Source organism: Bos taurus, chromosome 2, assembly GCF_002263795.3.
Source record: "Bos taurus isolate L1 Dominette 01449 registration number 42190680 breed Hereford chromosome 2, ARS-UCD2.0, whole genome shotgun sequence".
Lineage (NCBI taxonomy): Eukaryota > Metazoa > Chordata > Mammalia > Artiodactyla > Bovidae > Bos > Bos taurus.
In genome coordinates, this window is record NC_037329.1 from 124,275,733 (window position 1) to 124,299,182 (window position 23,450).

Genomic DNA, 23,450 nt, shown 5'->3' on the forward strand with positions numbered 1-23,450 from the left:
CCAACTTGGCAGCAGCAAGGGTCGCAGAAGCCAGAGCCCAGGAGGGGAGAGGATGGAGCAGGCTCTATCTCTGGCTCCCGGGTGACCTTGGGCAGGTCTCTGCCCCCTCTGGGGCTCAGCGTCTCCATTCCTCAACTAAGGGGCTTGGACCACAGTGTCCTGGGGCTGCCTGGTAGGGAATGAGGTGGGGCAAGGAAAATGAGGTGGGGCAGGGTCTCAGAAGCCCACCGAGTTCCAAACCAAGGCTCAGTCTTTAGTGCCCCATGTACTGGCTCTCAGGAGAGGTTTATTTAGTGTTTCGAAGATAGGTTCTGCTGCTTTTGGAAGATGGGAAAATCACTAGGCTAGACATCCTTGAGGGAGAAGGCAATGGCACCCTACTCCAGTACTCTCGCCTGGAAAATCCCATGGACAGGGGAGCCTGGTAGGCTGCAGTCCATGGGGTGGCTGGGAGTCGGACACGACTGAGCGAATTCACTTTCACTTTTCATTTTCATGCATTGGAGAAGGAAATGGCAACCCACTCCAGTGTTCTTGCCTGGAGAATCCCAGGGATGGGGGAGCCTGGTGGGCTGCCGTCTATGGGGTCGCACAGAGTTGGACACAACTGAAGCGACTTAGCAGCAGCAGCAGACATCCTTGAACTACAATGGCAGCTCTCAGTGTCCAGGTTCAGAGCCTCCACAGTTCTAAACTTGGAGATTCTCAGAATCTCACATCCTGGATTTCTAAAACTCCAAAACAGTTTAAGTTCTAGGTTCTAAGATAGGCTGGTATTCACTCCGCCCACTGTGAAATGTACCCGAAAGTGCCTCCGACACAAACATGAGGCTGGACCTTTGAGGCCTGGGAAATGGCAAGGGCAGGAAGGGAGGTCTCCTCTGAGTCACAGGCCCAGAAGGACTCCTCAGGGATCAACAGTAACAGAGTCCAGGGCAAGCTGAGCCCAAGAGAAGATGGAGCCTGAGAAGAGCCGCTGCTCAGGGTCCTCGGCGTGAAGGGGAGTGAGCCCCGCCCCCCACTGCTCAGGGACAACACGCCAAACCCGTGGTTAGGGCAGACGAGACGGCAGAAGATCTCTCGTGCACTGAGGATGCCAAGTCAGGTCACCTCCTCACCATCCCCATCAGAACAGCCCAGCGGGCACAGTCGGGTGGGGCCCACTCCCAGCACGGCTCCTTGGCAGCGGGCACTGAGAGCCTTTCCCTGGACAGGGGCACCTGGCACCGGCCAGACCTGGGCTCCAGCCAAGCCACTCTGGGTCAGCTCCATCTGCAGAGTCTCGGGCTTCCCCTCACCGGCTTGGGTCGATCCACAGGCCTGATGCCCAGGTTGGCAGCCCTCCACACGCCCGCCAGGCGGCTGCCCAACCAACCCTTAGCCTCCTCTCTGCTCACCCGGCCTCGGACAGGCAGAAGCCCCGGGTGGGCCAGGGCACTGGCCTCACTCACCCCTTTCGGATGATAATAATAATGGCCCCCAGTAGGAGGATGAGGACAGCAAGGCCCCCCGCACAGATGCCCAGGATGAGTCCCATCTCCTCCGACCTCTGGGACACCTCCAGGGGCTGTTTGCTTTCCTTGCAGGCAGCTGGGGAGAACAACACAGGACAGAGGATCAGAGTGGAGGCGGGAACCACCTTCCCCCTGCTTGCAGAGGTCTAAACTCCGGGAGTTGGTGATGGACAGGGAAGCCTGGCATGCTGCAGTCCATGGGGTTCGCAAAGAGTCAGACGTGACTGAGTGACTAAACTGAAGCCCCAAGGAATAAACCAGGCTACACAAACAGGTGCACAAAAACATCTGCCCATCATCCTCAGCACATGTCCCGCCTTTCAGTCAATCAGACCCATCTCTCACCGTCCCTCCCACCTTCTGCATCCTCCGGTCAGAGGCCTTAGGTGTCCTGTGCCCCTATCTGGAATAGCTCCTCATCAGAACAGCCCAGCAGACACAGGACTGTGGTGCCCACTGCGATGCCCTCTCTCCTGCCTCAAATCCTCCCCATCCTTCAGTGGATGGGGGATGGAGGATGTGTACGGGGCCTTCAGACGCAGCCTCCTGCCCTCCTGGGAGGCAACAAGGGAAGAGAATTACGTATCGAGGGCTCGGTTAGGGCATCTCAGGACTGGAAACCACCCACATTCCCCATCTGGGAGCAGAGTCAGTGCTACAGGGTCCATGCTATCCCCCTTCTCCTCCCCACAGGAAAGGGGGCAGATACAGACTCCAGGACCAGGGTCCAGTACCCACCACCCCATTCCCAACTTCAATGGCTCACCCTCTGCCAGGCCCCTTCTGTGACCATAGTGGTGTGAGGGTGTGTGCCCAGGCTGGGAGAAGAAGCCCTCGAGATGGGGCACATAAGGCCCAAGAAGGGAAATGTTTCCTGGCCCCCACCAGTCTGCCAGACCTCCCGCCTCAGCTCCCACAGCCCTGAGTGCCCAGCGTCCACCTCCCCAGAGCCCAGCAAGTAAGAAACCTTCGGCGGAAGGACTGAATCAGGGGGACTTACCCTTCCGGGCGAGGCGGATGCAGTTCAGCCGGGTCTCCTGGAGGCACAGATGGAGCGGGTCTCAGCACCGCTGAAGCCAGGACCTGACCCTCCCCAGAGGCAACCTTAGACAGGCTGTCTTGGCCCTGGTCAGGGTTTTTCTGGTGTGAACTGTAACTAAACACACCCCACCAGCAGGAGGGTCGACGGGGAACCAGGGACGGAGGGGCCAAGAAGGGGAGGGGTCCACAAACAGACCGATGCCTTAGGAAAGTGGAATGAGATGGGTGGGAACAGGAAAAAAAAAAAAAACAAGGAGTGGGTAAGGAGGAGGTGCTCAGAAATGAGGGTAGTGCTTAGGTCCAGAGGTCCGCTTGGCCAGGGGGCAGCCTGGAAAGGAGCGATCCGAGGAGGGAGGAGCCTGGAGAAGGGCGGGGCTTCAGGGAGGGAGGAGGCGGGTCCTAGGCTTCAAGGTCAGGTGAAAGCCAGACGAGGAGAGGGACACCCTCTGGAGCCAGAGGAACCTGAGATGGAAGACCAGGGCCTCAGGAGGCGGCAGGGACCAGACTGGGAGCTTGGATAGAAATGAATCCGGGAAAAGCCCACCAGGCTCCTCTGTCATCTCTGGGATTCTCCAGGCAGGAATACTGGAGTGGGTTGCCATGCCCTCCTCCAGGGGATCTCCCCGACCCAGGAAATCAAACTCGGGTCTCCTGCATCGCAGGCAAATCTTTTACATCTGAGCCATCAGGGAAGAAGCCCCTGGAAAGGGTTAGTACTGGAGAGAAGGTGTCTGGGGTTAGGAGGGCAGGGCTCAGATGGGTAGGCAGAGGTGCACAGGGCTACGGGAGGCCTGGGCGCAATATGGGGAAGGAGGTGGGGAATACGGTTAGTGGGAGGCGAAGGGTGGAGGGGTAGAGGATGGGGCATTGTCTCCAGCTTCTGTAGCAGCCTGCTCCGGCCTGTCCTGAGCCTGCCCCCCTCCCCTACCGCCCCCACCACGACCCTGGCCGGCCCCTCACCCCCTTCAGGTGGCTTGCTGCCTGGAAGTAGATGAGATAGGCCTTCCTGGGCTCAAGCGGTGGGTTCCAGAAGCCGCGGTAAGTCTGGTTGTCACCCACGGTGAAAGGCATGGCCTCAGGCAGACTGCTGGCCGCCAGTTCGGCCCCGAAGTAGTGCACCAGGCCCCGGGCCAGCGCTGCATCGAAGGTCAGCGGCACCGGGAAGCAGTCCTGGCTGCCAGGCTCCCGCCGGAGTCTCCGCGGCCGCTCCTCCTCCACAATCACCTGGTACACACTGGACATGGGGAGGGGACAGGGCAGTGGTCACAGTGGCCAGAGGACAGGGAGAGCTATCTGGTGACTAAGGGTGCGGACTTTGGGGTCAGGCTCAGGACAGCCCTCATCTCAGCTCTGGGCAAGTCACTTAGGCTCCCTGGGCCTCAGTTTTCTCCTCTGTAAAATGGGAATGATTACAGGGATGGCTGCATAAGGTAGAGGTGAGCAAAGAGGCAAGTTTAACAAGCAGCCAGTGCCTGGCAACTGTTATTACTGTAACTAAGGCTGAAACTATGTGGGCCCTGCTCAAGCCAACAGAGCCCTGAAGCTCCACCCTGACTCCTAGGGCCTGGGAACCTCAAGTCCCGGGCTCCAACCAGGTTCCCAACTGTTCCCTCTAGGCCTCAGTAAATTCGAGTAAGACACAATGCATTCATTCATGCAGAAAGTTTTTACTGAGCTCAGACATGAGTCCTACGCTGGGCACCTGGGGCTCTGGGCTTCCTGGAACTGGCCTCCAGTGGGGGAGCCAGTCACTGAGCAGGCAAACGAGGTCACACTAAACCTACGTCTCAAATACTCTCCCAACCCAGAGGCAGCCCTGGGTCTGCAGCTCTGAGCCTACCATCTCCCAGGCCTGATGGCTGATTTGTGTTCCCTGGTCTCTGTCTCCCGATCCCATCTTGTGTGTGTCTATTTATTTTCATCACCATACTGAATGGCCTTGTCCTATGAGCTCCTCCAAATCCTCTGTGGAACAAAGCCAAGAGTAAATAAATGAATGCTGACAAATTTAAATCTTTCCACTCCCAGCCTCAGTCACGTCTGGGCGTGTGACACCCCATACTGACAGCCTGCACTCTGGGAAAGTAGAAATGCCTTTTCCTTGCTCTCCAGCTGTTTTTTTTGTTTTGTTTTGTTTTGAGCTCCCAAGTTAGGAGGGAATCACCCTAGCACCCTAAGATTTAGGCCAGACAGGTTCATCCCATCTTTAGCCAGCCCAGGCCCCTCTCAACTCCATTTCCCAGGCCGAGGTCAGGCCTCCTCTGGCCCCAGGTCCCGCCAGGAGATGCTAATAATCATGAAGCGTGAACAAAGCACATCTTGATCTGGGACAATCACCATAAGGCACAAAGGAAAGGGAGGCTCAGAGAGGTGAAGGGACATGTCCAAGGTCACACTGTCATCGGGCCTCTCCACCTCACATGGTCCATTCCTCGCCCCATCCCAGGCTTGCCTGAGACGCTGACTGGGCTGCTCACAGGATCCCCCAAGGGGACAAGGAAAGGAGAAGGTGCTTCTTTTTTGGAGTAGTTGGGTCCCCAACTCCTCCCAATTCAGAGGCACCAGTGTCCTGAGCCTCCTGCAAAATGCCAAATTCCACTGAGCTCTGCAGACTTCTTCCTGCAGCTCCCGTTAGTGTCTGGGAATCAGCCCAAATCAGACTGTGCAGTAGCAAATATAGGGAGGCAAAGCAGGAGGAAAAAGTGAAAGCGAGGAGGAGTGAGGAAGTGAGTGAGTGTCAAGAGCACCTGGGAAACCCCCTGCCACCTTAGGGGGTCTCAGTAGGACTCTCTCATGGCCAACTGCAGGCTGTCACCCTCTCCTGGTGCCTGAGCTTTTATGGGAAGGAGGGGGTGGACCAGAGGGCCAGGGAGGCTCCATGACTTCAAGGAAAGGTACAGCCTGTACAGGCTTTCAAATCCCAGCGCTATCACTTACCAGGCGTATGGCCTCAGGGGCACATTATTCAGGCTCTCTGAGCCTGCTTCCTGATGCGGAAAATAAGGGTGCTGATACCCACTCCACCGGCTGCCGTGAGGATCAAATGACTCATGCAGGTAAAGTCCCTAAGATGACGTCTGGCCCACAGGAAGTGTGTGCACACATTGCACAAACACACTCACACTCTCACATACACACACATCACACCCACAATCACACACACACACACACACACACCCCATCTTATCTCCAGCACCTTCTCCCCAACAGAAACAGTCACTGCAGCATCTGCTTTCTCTGCAAAGAAGTAGGGAAGCCAAGCTCTCAGACACTCCAGAGAGATGACCCCATGTGGCCAGATGCCCTAGCCTTCCAGAAAACTCATCCTTGTGTCTCCCTCGACAGGAACCCCCAAAGGAAAAGCTGGGGAGAAATAAAGCCCCAAGGTGTCAGAGGTAGGTCCTCTGGAGAGATCCAAACAATCTCCTGTTCAAGATCTTGTGACAGTCACCACCAGACAGCCCACGACCTGAGGGGAGTGAGTGCCAGCCTTCCACCTGCCCAGGATCACAGAACATCCTCCTCCTGACACTCTGAACTCTGAGGAGGAGACTGAGGGAAGACAAGGGTGAGCGGGCCTGGGTTGGGGTTCTGGGTCAGAGGACAGGCCTCTTTTACCGCCCTGACCTCCCGCCCCTCCGTTACACGCATGCCCACCTGATGGGCGCCCCGCGGCCCTGTGCCGGCCTCAGAAGCACGGTGATGGTGTTCTCAGACTCACCCAGCGGCGACGGCATGTCAGCATAATCAAAGCTGGGCGCTGGGGGAGGGGACAAGGACATAAGCCCGGAGCCTGGCCACTCCAGGAAGGCCAGGCCTCCAGGCTCCTTGACCTCTGCCATCAGACCGCTTCCCCTTCAGCCTCTGCCTCCCTGTTCCCTCTGACCTGAGCTTCCCTGACCCCTGACCTCAGCCCTCGGATTCCACCAACCATCTCCAGAACCCTCTGAGTTAATCCTCCCTGACCTCACCCTCTAAATGGTTCATTTATCTCAGCAGGAGTCCTCCATTTCCACCCCCAAGAAGCCCCACCTCCGTGCCCAGGGGACTCTGGCCCTCCCCAGAGGGGCCAGGCAATGTCAGGCGGGGCTCACCTGAGATGTTGGTGGTGATCTCGGTGAGCGCCGCCTGGCCGAAGCCTTTGCCCGTGCGGGCCCGCACCGAGAACAGGTAGGTGGTGCCCGGGTGCAGGTTAGAGAAGACATGGTAGGTCTCGTTGCGGAGCTTGGAGATGGTACGCCGTGGGCCCGGCACGTTCACCGCCGGGTCTGACGACTCAACACTCTGGTAGCTGATCTAGGGGCAGAATGGGCAAGAGGCAGGCTCAGGGGTGGGGAAGTAGCCTCCCACCCATCATGGTTCAGGTGAGCCAGGGAAATGGCTGGGCAAAGGCGGAGGCTTGGGGGAACCGTGGGTACCCTCAGCCCAGGCCTCTGGGTACCTTTGCCTTCTGCCTTCAGGTCCCCCATCACCCATAGGGTATGGACCCCAGCCACAGCTGAAGGAACTCCAATGATCACCTCTGTTCTCCCACCCCACACACTGCCCTCTCCAACCTGTGGGCCCACCGTCCACCAGGGCCCAACCCACCTCATACTGAGTGATGAGGCCATTGGGTTCCTGGGGCTCCTCCCACTTGAGGAAGATCATGTCCTCCAGCGGAGTGAAGGTCAGGGACTCAGCCGCAATCCCGCCAGGCACTGCGAGGGAAAGATGACACGGGGCAGGGAAAAGCAAGCTTTGGAACCAGATTCCAGCCTTGCCATCTCCTAGCTGGGACGCTTGGACCACTCAGCCTCTCTGAGCCTTGGCTTCTTCACCTGTGAAATGGGGATGATAACAACACCTCCTCGACCAGAATTAAATGATGTGATGTACATAAAGCCCCAAGGCAAATACCTATCAGCACTCTCATATGGTCCGGCCTACGTCTGAGCGCTCAAAAAGGGCAGCTGGCATTTTCATTACTGTGCAGGAGGCATTTCTCAGGAAGAATGAATGCTCCTATTTTGTTCCAGCTGAGTGGTTTTCAGAAAATACAGACATTTGCCAGAAAAATGAAAACAACTGCCTTACAGTGGCAGGATTATGGGTGGAGATGTTTTCTTGTCTGAAAATTACTAATTACACAAACAATATGTTCAATGTAGAAAATCAAAATAAGCATAAAGAAAAGTAATGGTACCGACAGTTCCATCACCCAGAGATAAACACTGTCAACATTTCAGCAGAAGCCCTTTCAGATATGGTTTTGTTTTGTTTTTGTTTTAAGGTATCATCTTCACAGCTGGCTCAAGGAATTTCCTCTAGGAAGAGAATGGCCTCCTTTGTTTGGGAAAACACTTTGATAAACCTTTGTGCGGAAGCTGAACTTCTAAGATAGGGGAAGGCGGAAACCAAGATAACAGCTCAAGAACCTTGGGTTAAAATTAAGTTAACCAGGCAATTCCACTATTCACCCACCAAAACGTTAAAAGGAAAAAGACAATTCCAAGTGCTGGTGAGGATGCAGAGCAACTGAAATTTTCACACACTGCTAGTGGGAGTGTAATTCAACACAACCGCTTGAGAAAACTGGATATATCTCATTATGAACACAAACCCTGAAATCTAGCTGTTCCACTCCTAGGCATAAACCCATCAAAATTGTGTAGATCTTCAAAAAAAAAAAAAGAATCTACAAGAATTTTATTTGCAGCACAATTTAAAATAGTTGCCGCCACCGCTGCCACTAAGTTGCTTCAGTCATGTCTGACCCTGTGCGACCCACAGACAGCAGCCCACCTCTGTCCCTGGGATTTTCCAGGCAAGAACCACTGGAGTGGGTTGCCTTTTCCTTCTCCAATGTAAAATAGTTGAAAGCAACCCAAATGCCTAACAATAGTAAATAGGATGAATAAATATTCACATAATGGATTATTCAGCAATGAGAATAAATTCTCTAGAACTGTACACGCAACTTGGCTGAATCCCTCAAGCATAAAGCTGAGACAGAGAAGCCAGTCATAAAAAGAATATACACTGATCAGAAAAGGTAAAACCACAGCTACAGTCCTATTGGAAGGACTAAACTCCCAATGCTGACAACACCTCCTACTGGAGAGAATTCTGAGTACATGCTACCCCAAAATATGTCACTTGGAATAAGGATTATCTTGAGTTGAACTGAGAAGGCAATATAGGAGCATACACAAGAAAAAATTCTCTACCTTTCCCCTATTTGCCTAAAAGTAGGACATACATTTGCACAGGTGCCCCACCCCCCGACCTGGTAGGACAGAAGTTAATCATGGAGAAACCTCTGGACCCTTATTAGCCCAGAGGAATCTACATAACAAACTTTACTGACCACCATTAGTTTCCCCATACATTTGATTTCCCCTAATTTGCGGCCCCTAGAAGTTTGAAGTCCTTTTCTTTTGTCTTGTCACTTTTCTAAAAATTCATTGTTCTTGGGTTAAGATGCTTTATAAACCCAAGTTCTTACCACTCCTTTCAGTTACTCATCACTGAGTACTCCCTATTATATGCAAAGCGTGTGTTCATAAACTCCTGTTTCCTATAATGGAAAATAATCTGAATATATATATGTGTGTATATATTCATACATATATACATTATATAAGCTTTTGAAAGATTAATAAAATTTATTTTATTATATATAATAAACTGAATCCCTTTGCTTATGCCTAAAACTAACACAATATTGCAAATTAACCACACTTCAATTTTTAAGAATATATAACAAAAAATAAATAGAATTTATAACAAAAATTTGTTTAATATTTTTATCTTGTTAATCTATCTTTGCTCAGTCAATTTACAGGATCTGAGCCAATGAACCTCAGATAGGTTAGGAGAAAAAAGTTAAGTTTCTCCTCCCCTACATTTACAATGATTTAGGGTAAACCCCTCCAGACTTCACTCCCACCCCCAGCAAACCCTCATCAGTGCAGGGCACAGGGCATACACGCTTCCTCAGGTGAGTGGGGTTTTCTGGAAATTGAGAAAGGCCTTGAATTTTATATCTGGGCCACTGCTGTGCAGACAGAAAATTGTACATGTGAGGAAACAAACAAACAAAAAAACTATTAACCAAGGAGCTTAGGGATACCTGGGGATTTACAGCAATCTGGAGGAAGGCTTTGGACCTGTGCTGAGATTAGAATGTAGCTGTTAAGAAAAACAGCTCTCAAACAGATGGCCAGGTTTGAAACCCAGCTCTGCTACCCATCTACTAGTAATGGGACCTCATCGGCAAAACAGGAATGGTAACAGTAAACAGCCAGACAGGGTTGTCGTGAGGTGCGTGTGCATTAATATATAAAAAGCGTTCTGAAACTAATGAATGTGAGCTTGATATAAGTGGAACAGTACACTCAACAATGACAGAATGCACATTTTTTTCAAGTAGATATGGAACATTTACTAGAATTTAACCATATATCGCTGGTGGCTCAGCTAGTAAAGATTCCACCTGCAATGCAGGAGACCTGGGTTTGATCCCCGGGTTGGGAAGATCCCCTGGAAAAGGGAACTGCTACCCACTCCACTATTCTGGGCTGGAGAATTCCATAGACTGTATAGTCCATGGGGTCGCAGAGTCGGACTGAAAGACTCACTCACTCACAACCATGTATCAGGCCATAAAGCATGGATCAAATTTCAAAAGACCAAAATTAGAGCGTGTACTCTGACTATAGTGTAAGCCAGAAATCAATAACAAAAAGATAATTAGAGAAATCCCAGTCAGAAATCAAACAACATAATTCTAAATAACCCTTGGGTCAAAGAATGAATCATAACAGAAATCAGAAAATATTTTAAACTGAATGATACTGAAGATAGGATATAGCAAAACTTGTGTGATAAAGCTAAAGCAGGGCTGAGGGAAATTTATAGCTTTAAATGCATATATTAGAAATGAAGACAGGCTCAAAATCAATGATCTAACAAGCTTCCATATCAAAAAACTAAAAGAACAGCTGATCAAATGCAAAGAAAGCATTTTTAAAAAGAAATAGAACAGAACGAAAGTATAAAATTAAAAAAATAAACTAGGCCAAAATTTGGCTCTTTGTAAAGATTAATAAAATGTATATACTCTTACCAAGAACAAACATGAGAAAAAAAGAGAAGATACAAATTTCCAATATCAGGCATGCAAAAGGGGATAGCATAATAGATCCTTCAGACATTCAGTAAATATAACAAGAGAATATTATAGCCAACTTTATGTCAAGATAGTTGAAAATTTAAGTGAAATGATCAAATCCCTTAAAAACTCAGTACACCAAAACTTATACAAAGACTAGAAAGTCTGAATATTCCAATATCTATTTTGAAAATTAAAATTGTTATTAAAAACCCTGCCACAATGAAAACCCCAGGTCGAAATGACTTCCCTGGTAAATGTTCCCAAACATTTTAAGGAAGAAATTATACCAGTTTTACCCAAAGTCTTCCAAGGAACAGATATTAGTATCATTACTCTGTTACCATACAGTCGGCTTAAACCTAAGCAAAAAATCTCCTACAGGAATTTCAGTCTCAGACACGTAGCGTCTGTGGGCACCAGGGATCAGGAGGCCTCTTACCGTCCTCGTCTGTCTGGAAGGTGACTTCCTTGCCCTCTTTGCGCCCCTCGGGGTTAGTGAGGACGAGCCGCACGTGGACATTCCGGTAGGGCAGTAGGTTCTTGATGGTGTAGCGGCTGACACCCCGCTCCATCTTCACACACTCCCGGACGGTCTGGTTGTGGCTGCTGCCCAGGGTGTAGTGATAGCACAGGGACACCGAGTAGGTGTGGCAACGGGTCACGTTGTAGCCCAGCGGTTCCCACTGCAGGGTCAACTGGCGGGCCTGGATCTCAGCAAAAGCCAGGCCTTTGGGGGCCCTCATGGGCTCTGGGGAATCCGAGTAACAGAAAGGGTAGAAGAAATAGGAGGAGAAGTAGGATTAGAGAGAAAACATCAGGCAGCTGACTAGTTTCAACCCTCATTTGCCCCCAAGAGTCCAAGAGACCCCTCAGTGCAGCAAAAAGGGAATAAAGTGTATGTTTTGGAGTCAGGCAGGCCCACATCTGAATACTGGCTCTGTCGCTTGCAGCTGACAACTACTGGCTAAGTCACTTTATCTCTCTGAGCCTTAGTTTCCTCATCTGCAAAATGGGATAATAGGCTCGATCTCATAGGATGGCTGTGAGGTTTAAGGTAAAACATGCAAAGCACGTGTAGCAATGGCTAATACACAATGTGAAAGTGGCTCAGTCATACCCGACTCTTTGTGACCCATGGACTATACAGTCCATGGGATTCTCCAGGCTAGAATACTGGAGTGGGTAGCCTTTCCCTTCTCCAGGGGATCTTCCCGACCCAGGCATTGAACCAGGGTCTCCTGTATGGTAGGCGGATACTTTACCAACTGAGCTATGAGGGAAGCTCCAATACACAGTAAGCCATCAAAAATATTAGCTATAATTTTTTTAATAATACAGTTTACTTCCTATTCCAAATTCCTTCTGAAGGAAGTTAAGACAGTCTGAACCAACCAACTGTTGTATTTTTCTTCATTCTCTGTTAATTCCAAACTTGTTCTAAAACAGTTTACAGTAATATGTACAATATAATAATACAGAGAAGTCAGCATAATGGGGGAAATGAGAGCCAAATAGCTAAATAATGCCAGAGAATGTTAGGAAAATAGAAATGCATGCCATTAGGTCCCACATGGAGCTATAAATATAAGGCTCAAATTAGGTGATGAGTTCCCTGGCTGCCAAAGAAAAAAGGGAAATACAATCTGTTCTATAAAGATGATGATGATGATGGCTGTAAACATTCTTGGGGGCTTTGTCTGTGCCAAACATTGCTCTAGAGGCTTTAAAATGCTTTATCTCATTTAACCTTCCCTGTAATCTAACAGAAAGCTGCCATTATTAGCCTTGTCGTGCATGTAGAAATAGAGGCACACAGGAGAGATTAAGTAACCTTGCTGACTGCCACACAGACAGTAAGTAGTGAAGCTGGAATCCAAACCTGACAGGCCGGCTTCAGAACCCACGCTCTCAGCCACCACTACTCTGCCTCCGCACGAGGAATTCACTGTCCAAAAACTAAAAATACATAAAAATAAACCAGGAAACTTCCTTGATGATCCAGTGGCTAAGACTCCACTTCCCAATGCAGGTAACCGGGTCCGATCCCTGGTCAGGGAACTAGACCCTCGCATGCTGTTACAGAGATCAAAGATCCCACGTCCAACTAAGATCTAGCACAGCCAAATAAGTAAAATATTTTAAAAATAAATAATAGAATCAGTTCTAATGAGGTGGACGAAACTGGAGCCTATGATACAGAGTGAAGTAAGCCAGAAAGAAAAACACCAATACAGTATACTAACACATATATATGGAATTTAGAAAGATGGTAATGACAACCCTGTATGCGAGACAGCAAAAGAGACACAGATGTATAGAACAGTCTTTTGGACTCTGTGGGAGAGGGAGAGGGTGGGATGATTTGGGAGAATGGCATTGAAACACGTATAATATCATATAAGAAACGAATCGCCAGTCCAGGTTTGATGCAGGATACAGGATGCTTGGGGCTGGTGCACTGGGATGACCCAGAGGGATGGTAAGGGGAGGGAGGTGGGAGGGGGGTTCAGGATGGGGAGCCTGTGTACACTCGTGGTGGATTCATGTTGATGTATGGCAAAACCAATACAATATTGTAAAGTAATTAGCCTCCAATTAAAATAAATAAGTTTAAATTAAGCCAAATAAATAAATAATAAATGAATAATAGTTCAGTTCAGTTGCTCAGTTGTGTCCGACTCTTTGCGACCCCATGGACTGCAGCACGCCAGGCCTCCCTGTCCATCACCAGCTCCCAGAGTTTACTCAAACTCATGCACATTGAGTCGTTGATGCCACCCAACCATCTCATCCTCTGTTGTCCCCTTCTCTTCCCGCCTTCAATCTTTCCCAGCATCAGGGTCTTTTCAAATGAGTTAGCTCTTTGCATCAGGTGGCCAAGGTATTGGAGTTTCAGCTTCAATATCAGTCCTTCCAATGAATGTTCAGGACTGATTTCCTTTTGGATGGACTGATTGGATCTCCTTGTAGTCCAAGGGACTCTCAAAAGCCTTCTCCAAATGAATAAAAAGGATATCTTTTTAAAAATTAATTAATTAACCACACCAATGCCTCTGGAGAGGCAGCTACCCAACATACTGCTGCTGCTGCTAAGTCGCTTCAGTTGTGTCTGACTCTGTGCGACCCCATAGACGGCAGCCCACCAGGCTCCCCAGTCCCTGGGATTCTCCAGGCAAGAACACTGGAGTGGGTTGCCATTTCCTTCTCCAATGTATGAAAGTGAAAAGGTAAAGTGAAGTCGCTCAGTCTTGTCCAACTTAGCGACCCCATGGACTACAGCCTACCAGGCTCCTCCGTCCATGGGATTTTCCAGGCAAGAGTACTGGAGTGGGGTGCCATTGCCTTCTCTGACATAAGGCAAGTGCATATTACTGTGCTTCATAGCCTCTTGAGGATTCTATAGGACCAGAATGTTATCCACATTTTATAAGTAAAGAAATCGAGGCTTCTTTACTTGGGGGCTCAGGCCCCAGTCCTGCATCTGCACTGAGCAGCTGTGCAATCCTAAGTAAATCTCTGGGTGTCAATTTCCTCATCTATAACATGACGGACGAAGCCACAATTACTAATGATCCTCTTCTCTCTTGCCCTCTGACTGTGCAGGTTCTGTGACACCTGCCAAGTGTCCCCAGTTAGAGGATATCAGGACACACCTTAATAAACAGGAAAGAAAGTCCTAGTGCTTGGCCTCTTAAGATGATTAAGTATGACCCTATTATCGTTTTCACATGATTAATTTGCTCAGGATGCTCCTTACAAAGACAATGCAGAGAGAAACATCAGGCTGCTCCTCACTTGTGAGCGGATGGGTAGGTGCACTGGCCAGCACAGTGCAACTTTCCTTCCTTCCCTGGACCAGAGGCAAGTGGCCGTCTCCAGCCATACATCAGAATGCCACTGAGAGATTTCGGCACCTGAGAGTAAGGCTTACCTCTTGACTTCTTACAGAGAGCCTGGCTCTCTTATCCCCACAACAAGGCAGACCCGATCCTCACCCGACAAAAACGTTAATAGGCTGATTCCCTGCTCACTGCATCTTGAGGGCTGCTAACTGCAAGCCCACTTACCACACTTGTCTTTTCTCTGCTGTTCCTGGGCCATGGAGATTCTCCTAATGCTTTTCTATATAGTTTTGTTATAACTCATTGTTCTTATCTGTTTAGAAAGGAATGGGTGAGTTTTGTGTGTGTTCACTCTGCAGTCACTCTGCCATCTTGTTCAGAGGTCTTTGCTTTATTTCCTGAGACTTTCTGGCTCTGGTCCTGGCTGCCCGACGTGTCCTGTCCCAGGGTGTCTGTGTCTGTGCCTCTGTCTGTGTCTCTGTCTACTAAAGCCAAGTACCATGGATTTACTTGCACTAGTGAGAGTGGATCTCGGTTCCCTGAAGCTCTGCTCACATCATCCCCACCCCTGGGAAAACCTGCTCCACAGCCTTTACCATCCTTCCAGGTTTGGTGGAAGCACACTGCTTCCTTCACCTTCCTGCAGCGTTCAGACAAGGACACGAACCATCAACTGCAAACCGGTGACACAGGCTGGGCTGGGACCATGACCAATGAGATGGTAAGCGTCTCAACCAAAAGGAGCAGCTGCCGCTCAGTTCCGGGCCAGGTTGCCAGATCTTCCCATTAATGAAGCCAGAAATTCCAATTTTTTGTGTGAAATCTCCAGATTTTTAAATACTGGCAACCTACTCGGGTTTTTTTTTTTCAAACCATTTTGCCAGGGGACCTCCCTGGTGTTCCAATGGTTAGGACTCCACACTTCCAATGCAGGGGGTGCAGGTTTGATCCTTGGTCGGGGAACTAAGATTCCTCACAGCCAAAAGAAAAAAGAAAAAAAAACAACAGTTTTCAGGGCACAAAATGGTAACCTCTAACTTGAAGATTGAAACTTTCACCCTCATGCTTAAGTATTTCATTCTCCAACAGCTATGCTAGCCCCCTTCCTGCTGGCTAGACAGAGGGGTCTCTGAGAAGAAAGCGCACTTTTTCTTTCTCTCCCCACCCTGAACAAATTTGGGCAGATCCAGAGGCTCAAATAGTTTGTTGACTACAGGCTGATATGTTGATTGAGGGGTGTGAATTCATGAGTCTCTCTGTGTTTCCAAAAACCATCTGGCACCCAGACACACGCTCTTCGGCTGCCAGCATACACTGGCGAAACAGAACCTGGGGGCCTCAAAGCCCCAACCCTCTAAATTCCACAGGGCTGTAGGCCACTCAGAGGTCAAAGGTCTAAATGCACATTTTTTTTTTTTAAACAAGAAGGCTAACAGTTAACATCTGTTAAATTAGCCCCCAATGCGTTGATTTTAATGATGCTAAGGAGCACTCAATAACCCTGAAATATTAACTGTTGCTTGAGGAAGGGGCTTTGGAGTGGGATTGGGTACAGCAGAGTTCAAATCCTATCCCCACATTTCATTAGTTCTGTGACTTCAGGGAAGTGATTTAACTCCCTTTGAACACCAAGTTCTTTAACTAAAAAATGGAGATATAATAACACCTACTTTGAAGAGCAGTGTGAGAGTTACATGAGATGGTGTGAGTCTAACTCATAGGAGTTAATTAATATGTGCACGTTAATGGTGAGATACGGTGTCTGTAGCCACGAAAATAAAAGATGTTTGCTCCTTGGGAGAAAAACTATGACAAATCTAGACAGTGTATTAAAAAGCACAGACATCACTTTGCTGACAAAAGTCCATATAGTCAAAGCTATGGTTTTCCCAGTAGTCATGTATGGATGTGAGAGTTGGACCATAAAGAAGGCTGAGTGCTAAAGAATTGATGCTTTCGAACTGTGGTGCTAGAGAAGACTCCTGAGGTCCCTTGGACTGCAAGGAGATCAAGCCAGTCAATCCTAAAGGAAATCAACTCTGAATATTCATTGGAAGGGCTGATGCTGAAGCTGAAGCTCCAATACTTTGGCCAACCTGATGCAAAGAGCCAGCTCATTGGAAAAGACCCTGATGCTGGGAAAGATTGAGGGCAAGAGGAGAAGGGGACGACAGAGGATGAGATGGTTGGATGGGCATCATCAACTCAATGGACATGAGTTTGAACAAACTCTGAGAGATAGTGGAGGACAGAGAAGCCTGGAATGCTTCAGTCCATGGGGTCGCCGAGTCACACGTGATTTAGCGACTGAACAACAACAAGGATAAGATATACCCTTATATATAGCAGCACCCTTTATGAAGTGAAGTGAAGTCGCTCAGTCGTATCCAACTCTTTGCAACCCCACGGACTGCAGCCTACCAGGCTCCTCCGTCCATGGGATTTTCCAGGTAAGAGTACTGGAGTGGATTGCCATTTCCTTCTCCAGGGGAAATTCCCGACCCAGGGATCGAACCCAGGTCTCCCGCATTGTAGGCAGACACTTAACCGTCTGAGCCACCATGGAAGCCCAAATAGCAGCAGTATAAATTAGTACAACCACTTTTTAAAGCAATATACATCAAAGCCCTTCCTTAAATCACCTCTGACTACTTACGTGAAAGAAATAATTCAAGGGGGGAATATAGCATGATCAGCACTAAGTTTTTCAATACAGTATTATTCACAATAATAAAAATCTAGAGGCAAATAGCCCAGCCATATGGAGACACTCAGTGGACTCCTACAGACAATAAACACAATTATAAACAACATAACACAAGTAACAACACCAAGAAAAGGAAGTAGAGTGCAGAACACTTTCCACATCCCAATGACAAGGGGTGTGAAATGTGTACTGTAGGCATATGGGCAGAGATTTGCAGGAGGCAGGAAAACTAAAACAGCTGTTGGGCTAGGATGGTGAGATTTAGAGTGATTTCTTTTAAATGCCTCTACTGGCGTTATATTATTGTTTTTACAGTAAATAATACTGTGGGAGGGGAGTTTCATGGAGCCCAAAGAGATGACAACACAGCTGGCCAACAGCAAAACTATGGGTCAAGGCGCCTAAGCAAAGAGGGGGTGGTGATGCAAACGAAGAGAAACATGTGATTAAGAGGAGCAGGCTGAGTTGTTTGGATCCTGTCTGCCTGGTCCCTGCTAATTTAACAGCTTCTGTCCCAGCCAGGCCATGTAAAGTGTTTAGCAGTGCCTGGCACAGAGCGGGTACTCAGCCCACGATGGCAGCTATGCAACTCTTACTGGTAGTAAGGTGGTGGCGGTGGTTTCCAACATGAGACTGGAAGTCAGGACATTCAAACCTTGGTTCGGACTCTGCTATGGACTCACTGTGTCGATTTGGGCCAGTGACTAACTCGAAATTTCAATTTTCTCATCTGTAAAACGGGAATGATCAATAGCTGTCACCATGAAACTTGGGTTCTTAACTTACTGTATAGTCACAGGCAAGTGCCTTCCCATCTCTGGGCTTCCATCCCCTCATGTGCACACCAACAGGAGTGAAAGAGAGACTCTCTGTGCACCCCAGGCTCTGATTTCTTTCATACCAAGTACCTAACCAGAACTGGCCTTGAAGAGTTAAAAACACCATAACAATAATAGTTGTCATTCACTGAGTGTTCACTGTGAGTTAGGCACTCAGCTTCACAGGCATTTAATACATTTACATGCAGTCACCTCTAGTTAATCCAAAACTAGAGGGTTGCACAATTCAGGCTTCACTGCTCCTCTCTTTTCCATCTACACTTATTCCCTAAAATCTAAGGACTAAATCAGGGGTTCTCAACCTTGGCATTACTGACATCTCAGACTAGATAATTTTTTGTTGAAGAGGCTGCTTATACACCGTAGGATATTTATCACCTTCTCTGGCTTCCTCTATCCCTAAGATGCCATTAGCACCCCACCCCCAGTTGTGACAACCAGACACTGCAGATGACTCCTGGGAGACAAAATCACCCCCACTAAGAACTACCAGCATAAAAGATCTCATCCAGTCTCATGGCTTTAAATATCATCTACACCATGTCTATACTGACGACTTTCAAATTTATATCTGCCGCCCAAACCTCTTCCCTAAACCCCACACTCGTAAATCCATCCGCCTGATGGATATCTCCATTTGAACGTCTAATAGGCATCTCAAAGTCAACATTTCCAACACAGAACTCCTGATCTATGGCACCTCGTCACACCTGCTCCTTCCACAGTCTGCTCCCTTGCAGTAAATGATAACTCCATTCTTTCGGCTGCTCAAGCAAAACGCCTTGGAGCCATCCTTGACTTCTATTTCGCTCTCTCACTGCATATCCAATCCATCAACAAATGCAGTTAGCTCTGCCTTCAAAACAAACCCAGAATCTAACCACTTTCACCACCGCCACCACTTCCTCCCAGCTCTCAGCCTCCACCATCTCCCAGCTGACTTGTTGCAGTAGCTTCCTCACTGGTCTCTCCTCTGATCCCTTCGCCCTCCTAGAATCTGTTCTCCACAAAAGGACAAAAGTGATCCTTGTAAACATAGGAGGTGATGTCACTCCTGCTCTCCAAACCTGCAATGGTCCCCCAGCCCATCCAGAGTAAAATGGCTCTGGGTCCATATCCCCAGTATGACTTTGACCTCCTCTCCTGCCAGCTCCCCTCAGTCACTAGACCACAGTTATACTGGTCTCCTTGCTGCTCCTCACATATGCCAAGCATACTACCGAACTCCCTGCTATTAGGTCAGCCTAGAACGCCCCTTCCCCCAGCAATTCCTCTAGCTTCCTGTGTGTGGCTCTGTCCCTTACCTCCTTCAGGTCTCTGCTCAAATGTCACCTTCTCGGGTAAAACAGTCCCTGAGCCTTTTTGAAATAACAGTTCTCCAAACCTCATACCCTCCCCCTTTCTGCTTGTTCTTCACAACCCTGATCATCAACTGACAATCTATATATTCCACTTGTTTACTACTTCCTCCTGCCAGAAAGACAAAGAAATGCAAGAAGACAAAATGGCTGTCCGAGGAGGCCTTAACAAATAGCTGCCAAAAGAACGGAAGTGAAAGGCAAAGGAGAAAGGAAAAGATGTATACCCAACTGAATGCAGAGTTCCAAAGAATAGCAAGGAGAGATAAGATCAGTGATCAATGCAAGGAAATAGAGGAAAACAATGGAATGGGAAAGACTAGAGATATCTTTAAGAAAATTAAGAGATACCAAGGGAACATTTCATGCAAAGATGGGCACAATAAAGGAGAGAAATGGTAAAGACCTAACAGAAGCAGAAGAGATTAAGAGGTGGCAAGAATACAAGAACTGTACAATAAAGGTCTTGACGTGGATAACCACAAAGGTGGGGTCACTCACCTAAACCCAGACATCCTGGAGCATGAAGTCAAGTGGGTCTTAGGAAGCATTACTACAAGCAAAGTTAGTGGAAATGATAGAATTCCAGTAGAGCTACTGAAAATCTGAAAAGATGATACTGTTAAAGTGCTGTACTCAATATGCCAGCAAATGTGGAAAACTCAGCAGTGGCCACAGGACTGGAAAAGGTCAGTTTTCATTCCAATCCCAAAGAAAGGCAATGCCAAAGCATGTTTAAAGTACCTCACAATTGCACTCATTTCACATGTTAGCAAGGTAATGCTCAAAATCATCCACGCTAGCTCTCAGTACGAAACTGGGAATTTCCAGATGTACAAGTTGGATTTATAAAAGGCAGAGGAACCAGAGATCAAACTGCCAATTTCCAGTGGATCATAGAAAAAGCAAGAGAATTCCAGAAAAACCTCTGCTTCATTAACTATGCCAAAGTCTTTGACTGTGTAAATCATAACAAACTGTGGAAAATTCTTATAAAGATGGGAATACCAGACCACCTTACCTGCCTCTTGAGAAACCTGTATGCAGGTCAAGAAGCAACAGTTAGAACTGGACATGGAACAACAGGCTGGTTCCAAATTGAGAAAGGAGTACATCAAGGCTATCTATTGTCATCCTGCTTATTTAACTTACATGTAGAGTACATCATGCAAAATGTCAGGCTGAATGAATCACAAGCTGGAATCAAGATTGCTGGGAGAAATATCAACAACCTCAGATATGCAGATGACTTCCACCTAATTTCAAAAAGTGAAGAGGAACTAAAGAACCTCTTGATGAAGGTGAAAGAGGAGAATGAAAAAGCTGGCTTAAAACTCAGCATTCAAAAACCTAAGATCATGGCATCCGGTCCCATCACTTCATGGCAAATAGATGAGGAAAAAACGGAAACAGTGACACTTTATTTTCCTGGGCTCCAAAATCACTGAGGATGGTGACTGCAGCCATGAAATTCAAAGACGCTTGCTCCTTGGAAGAAAAGTTATGACAAATCTAGACAGCATATTAAAAAGAAGAGACATCATTTTGCTGACAAAGGTCCATATAATCAAAGCTATGGTTTTTCTAGTAGTCATGTATGTGAGAGTTGGACCATAAAGAAAGCTGAGCACCAAAGAATTGATGCCTTCCAACTGTGGTGTTGGAGAAGACTCTTGAGAGCCCCTTGGACTGCAAGGAGATCCAACCAGTCCATCCTAAAGGAAATCAACCCTGAATATTCATTTGAAGGACTGATGCTGAAGCTGAAGCTCCAATACTTTGGCCACCTGATGCAAAGAGTCTATTTACTGAAAAAGACCCTGATGCTGGGAAAGACCGAAGGCAGGAGGAGAAGGGGGCAACAGAGAATGAGTTGGTTGGATGGCATCATCGACTCAATGGACATGAGTTTGAGCACACTTTGGGAGACAGCGAAAGACAGGGAAGCCTGGTGTGCTGCAGCCCATGAGCTCACAAAGACACGACTTAGTGACTGAACACCAACTACCCGCCAGAATGTGAGTTCCATGCAGTTTGGGCATGAGGAACTCATACACTAGCAGCCTTTGTCTATCTTGGTCACAGTCTTATATCCCTAGCAACTAAACAGTATCTGACTAATAATAGGCACTCAATAAACATGTGTTGAATGAATCTTCACATTTACCCTGTAAACATTATTATTATCCCCTTTTATAAAACAACAGGACTAAAGTTGGAGAGGTTAATCTGACACAGGTCCTTCAGCTAGAAGGTAATCTCCCCTAGAATACTCTTACCCACCACCCAAGGGTCTCTCCAAGTGCGGCATTAAACTGTGATTTAGATGGTTCTCAGATCAGCTCTTAAAAACACATGAATATTCATTGGCAAAAAAATAAACCTCAACCAAATTCTGTAGCTTATCTAAAAGTTAACTCAAAATGGATCATGGATTTATTTGTAAAACTATAACACTTTTATTTAAAAAAAAAGAATAGAAGAAAATCTTCAGAATCTAGGGCAATGCAAGGAGTTCTTAAATTTGACACTAAAAGCATAGTTCATAAAAGGAAGTTTTGATAAACTGGCCCTCATAAAAATTTAAAATGATTATTCCATGAAAGCCCAGGTGAAGAGGAGGAAAAAGACAAGCTAAAAGCCAGGGGGAAATATTTACAAACTATATACCCAAAAAAGGACTAGTATCTAGAATGTGTAAAGAATTCTCAAAGCTCAACAATAAAAAATGAATAATCCAATTAGAAAATGGGCAAAGACATGAATAATTCATGAAGAGGATATACGGATGGCAAACAGCACATGAAAAGATGTTCAACATCAGTAGGCATGGAAAGTGAAAGGTGCTCAATCGTGTCTGACTCTCTGCAACCCCATGGACTATATAGTCCATGGAATTCTCTAGGCCAGAATACTGGAGTGGGTAGCCTTTCCCTTCTCCAGAGGGATCTTCCCAACCCAGGGATCGAACCCAGGTCTCCCACATTACAGGCAGATTCTTTACCAGGTGAGCCACAGGGAAGCCCATTAATGTCACTAGGCATTAAAGAAAGGCAAATTAAGACCAGGATGGGATATTACTACACACATCTCAGAATGGCTAAAATTTTAAAAAAATAATAATAATAATGGACAACACCAAATGCTGGCAAGGATGTGGAAACCTGGATCATTCATATATTGCTGATGAGAATATAAAACAATACAACCAACTCTGGCAGCTTTCAATAAAACTGCAATAAATATGCAATTACCATATGATCCATCATTTGTATCCTTAGGCATTTAGCCCAGAAAAAAATGAAAAATTATGTTCATGCAAAAACTCGTACATGAATGCTCATGGCAGCTTTACTTGTAACAGCCAAAAACTGGGACCAGTTCAGGTGTCATTCAACAGATGAATGGTTAAACAAACTCTGGTATAGCCACACCATGGGATATTACTCAGCATTAAAAAGGAATGAACTATTGATTTATACAACTTGGATGAATCCCCAGGGAACTACACTGACCAAAAGAGTCAATCTCACTGCTGAGACGATTCAATGAGAAAAGAATAGTCTTTTTCATAAATGGTGCTGGGACAACTGGACACCCACAAGCAAAATAATGAGATTGGACTCCTACCTCACACCAAATCCAAAAATTAACTCAAAGTGTGTCAAGGACCTAAATGTAAGAACTAAAACTATAAAACTCTTAGAAAAAAATAAAAGTAAATCTTCCTTACTTTGGATTAGGCAAAAGTTTTCTAGATGTGACATCAAAAGTCCAAATAACAAAAGAAAAAGTAGATAAATTGAGCCTCATTAAAATTAAAAACCTTTGTGCTTCAAAGGACACATCAAGAAAATTAAAAGATAATTCACAGAATGGAAGAAAATATTTGCAAATATATCTGATAAGGGTCAAGTATCTGGAATATATAAAGAACTTTTACAACTCAATAATTAAAAGATAAAAACCCAATTTAAAAATGAGTAAAGGA

At 47.0% G+C, this 23,450-nt stretch overlaps 1 protein-coding gene across 4 annotated transcripts in view; it reads right to left on the reverse strand.

Annotated features, from left to right (window-relative positions):
• The window catches only part of PTPRU (protein tyrosine phosphatase receptor type U), an 88,495-nt gene that overhangs the window by 38,549 nt on the left and 26,496 nt on the right, over positions 1–23,450 (reverse strand). For all 4 annotated transcript variants that reach the window (XM_005203219.5, XM_024976169.2, XM_024976162.2 and 1 more), the window contains exons 8-14: positions 11,153–11,461; positions 7,146–7,255; positions 6,650–6,851; positions 6,213–6,315; positions 3,516–3,789; positions 2,515–2,551; positions 1,452–1,590 (exon numbers count right to left, since the gene is read on the reverse strand). In XM_005203219.5, the coding sequence (XP_005203276.1) occupies positions 1,452–1,590; positions 2,515–2,551; positions 3,516–3,789; positions 6,213–6,315; positions 6,650–6,851; positions 7,146–7,255; positions 11,153–11,461 (1,174 nt within the window). The remainder of the gene's footprint in view (positions 1–1,451; positions 1,591–2,514; positions 2,552–3,515; positions 3,790–6,212; positions 6,316–6,649; positions 6,852–7,145; positions 7,256–11,152; positions 11,462–23,450) is intronic.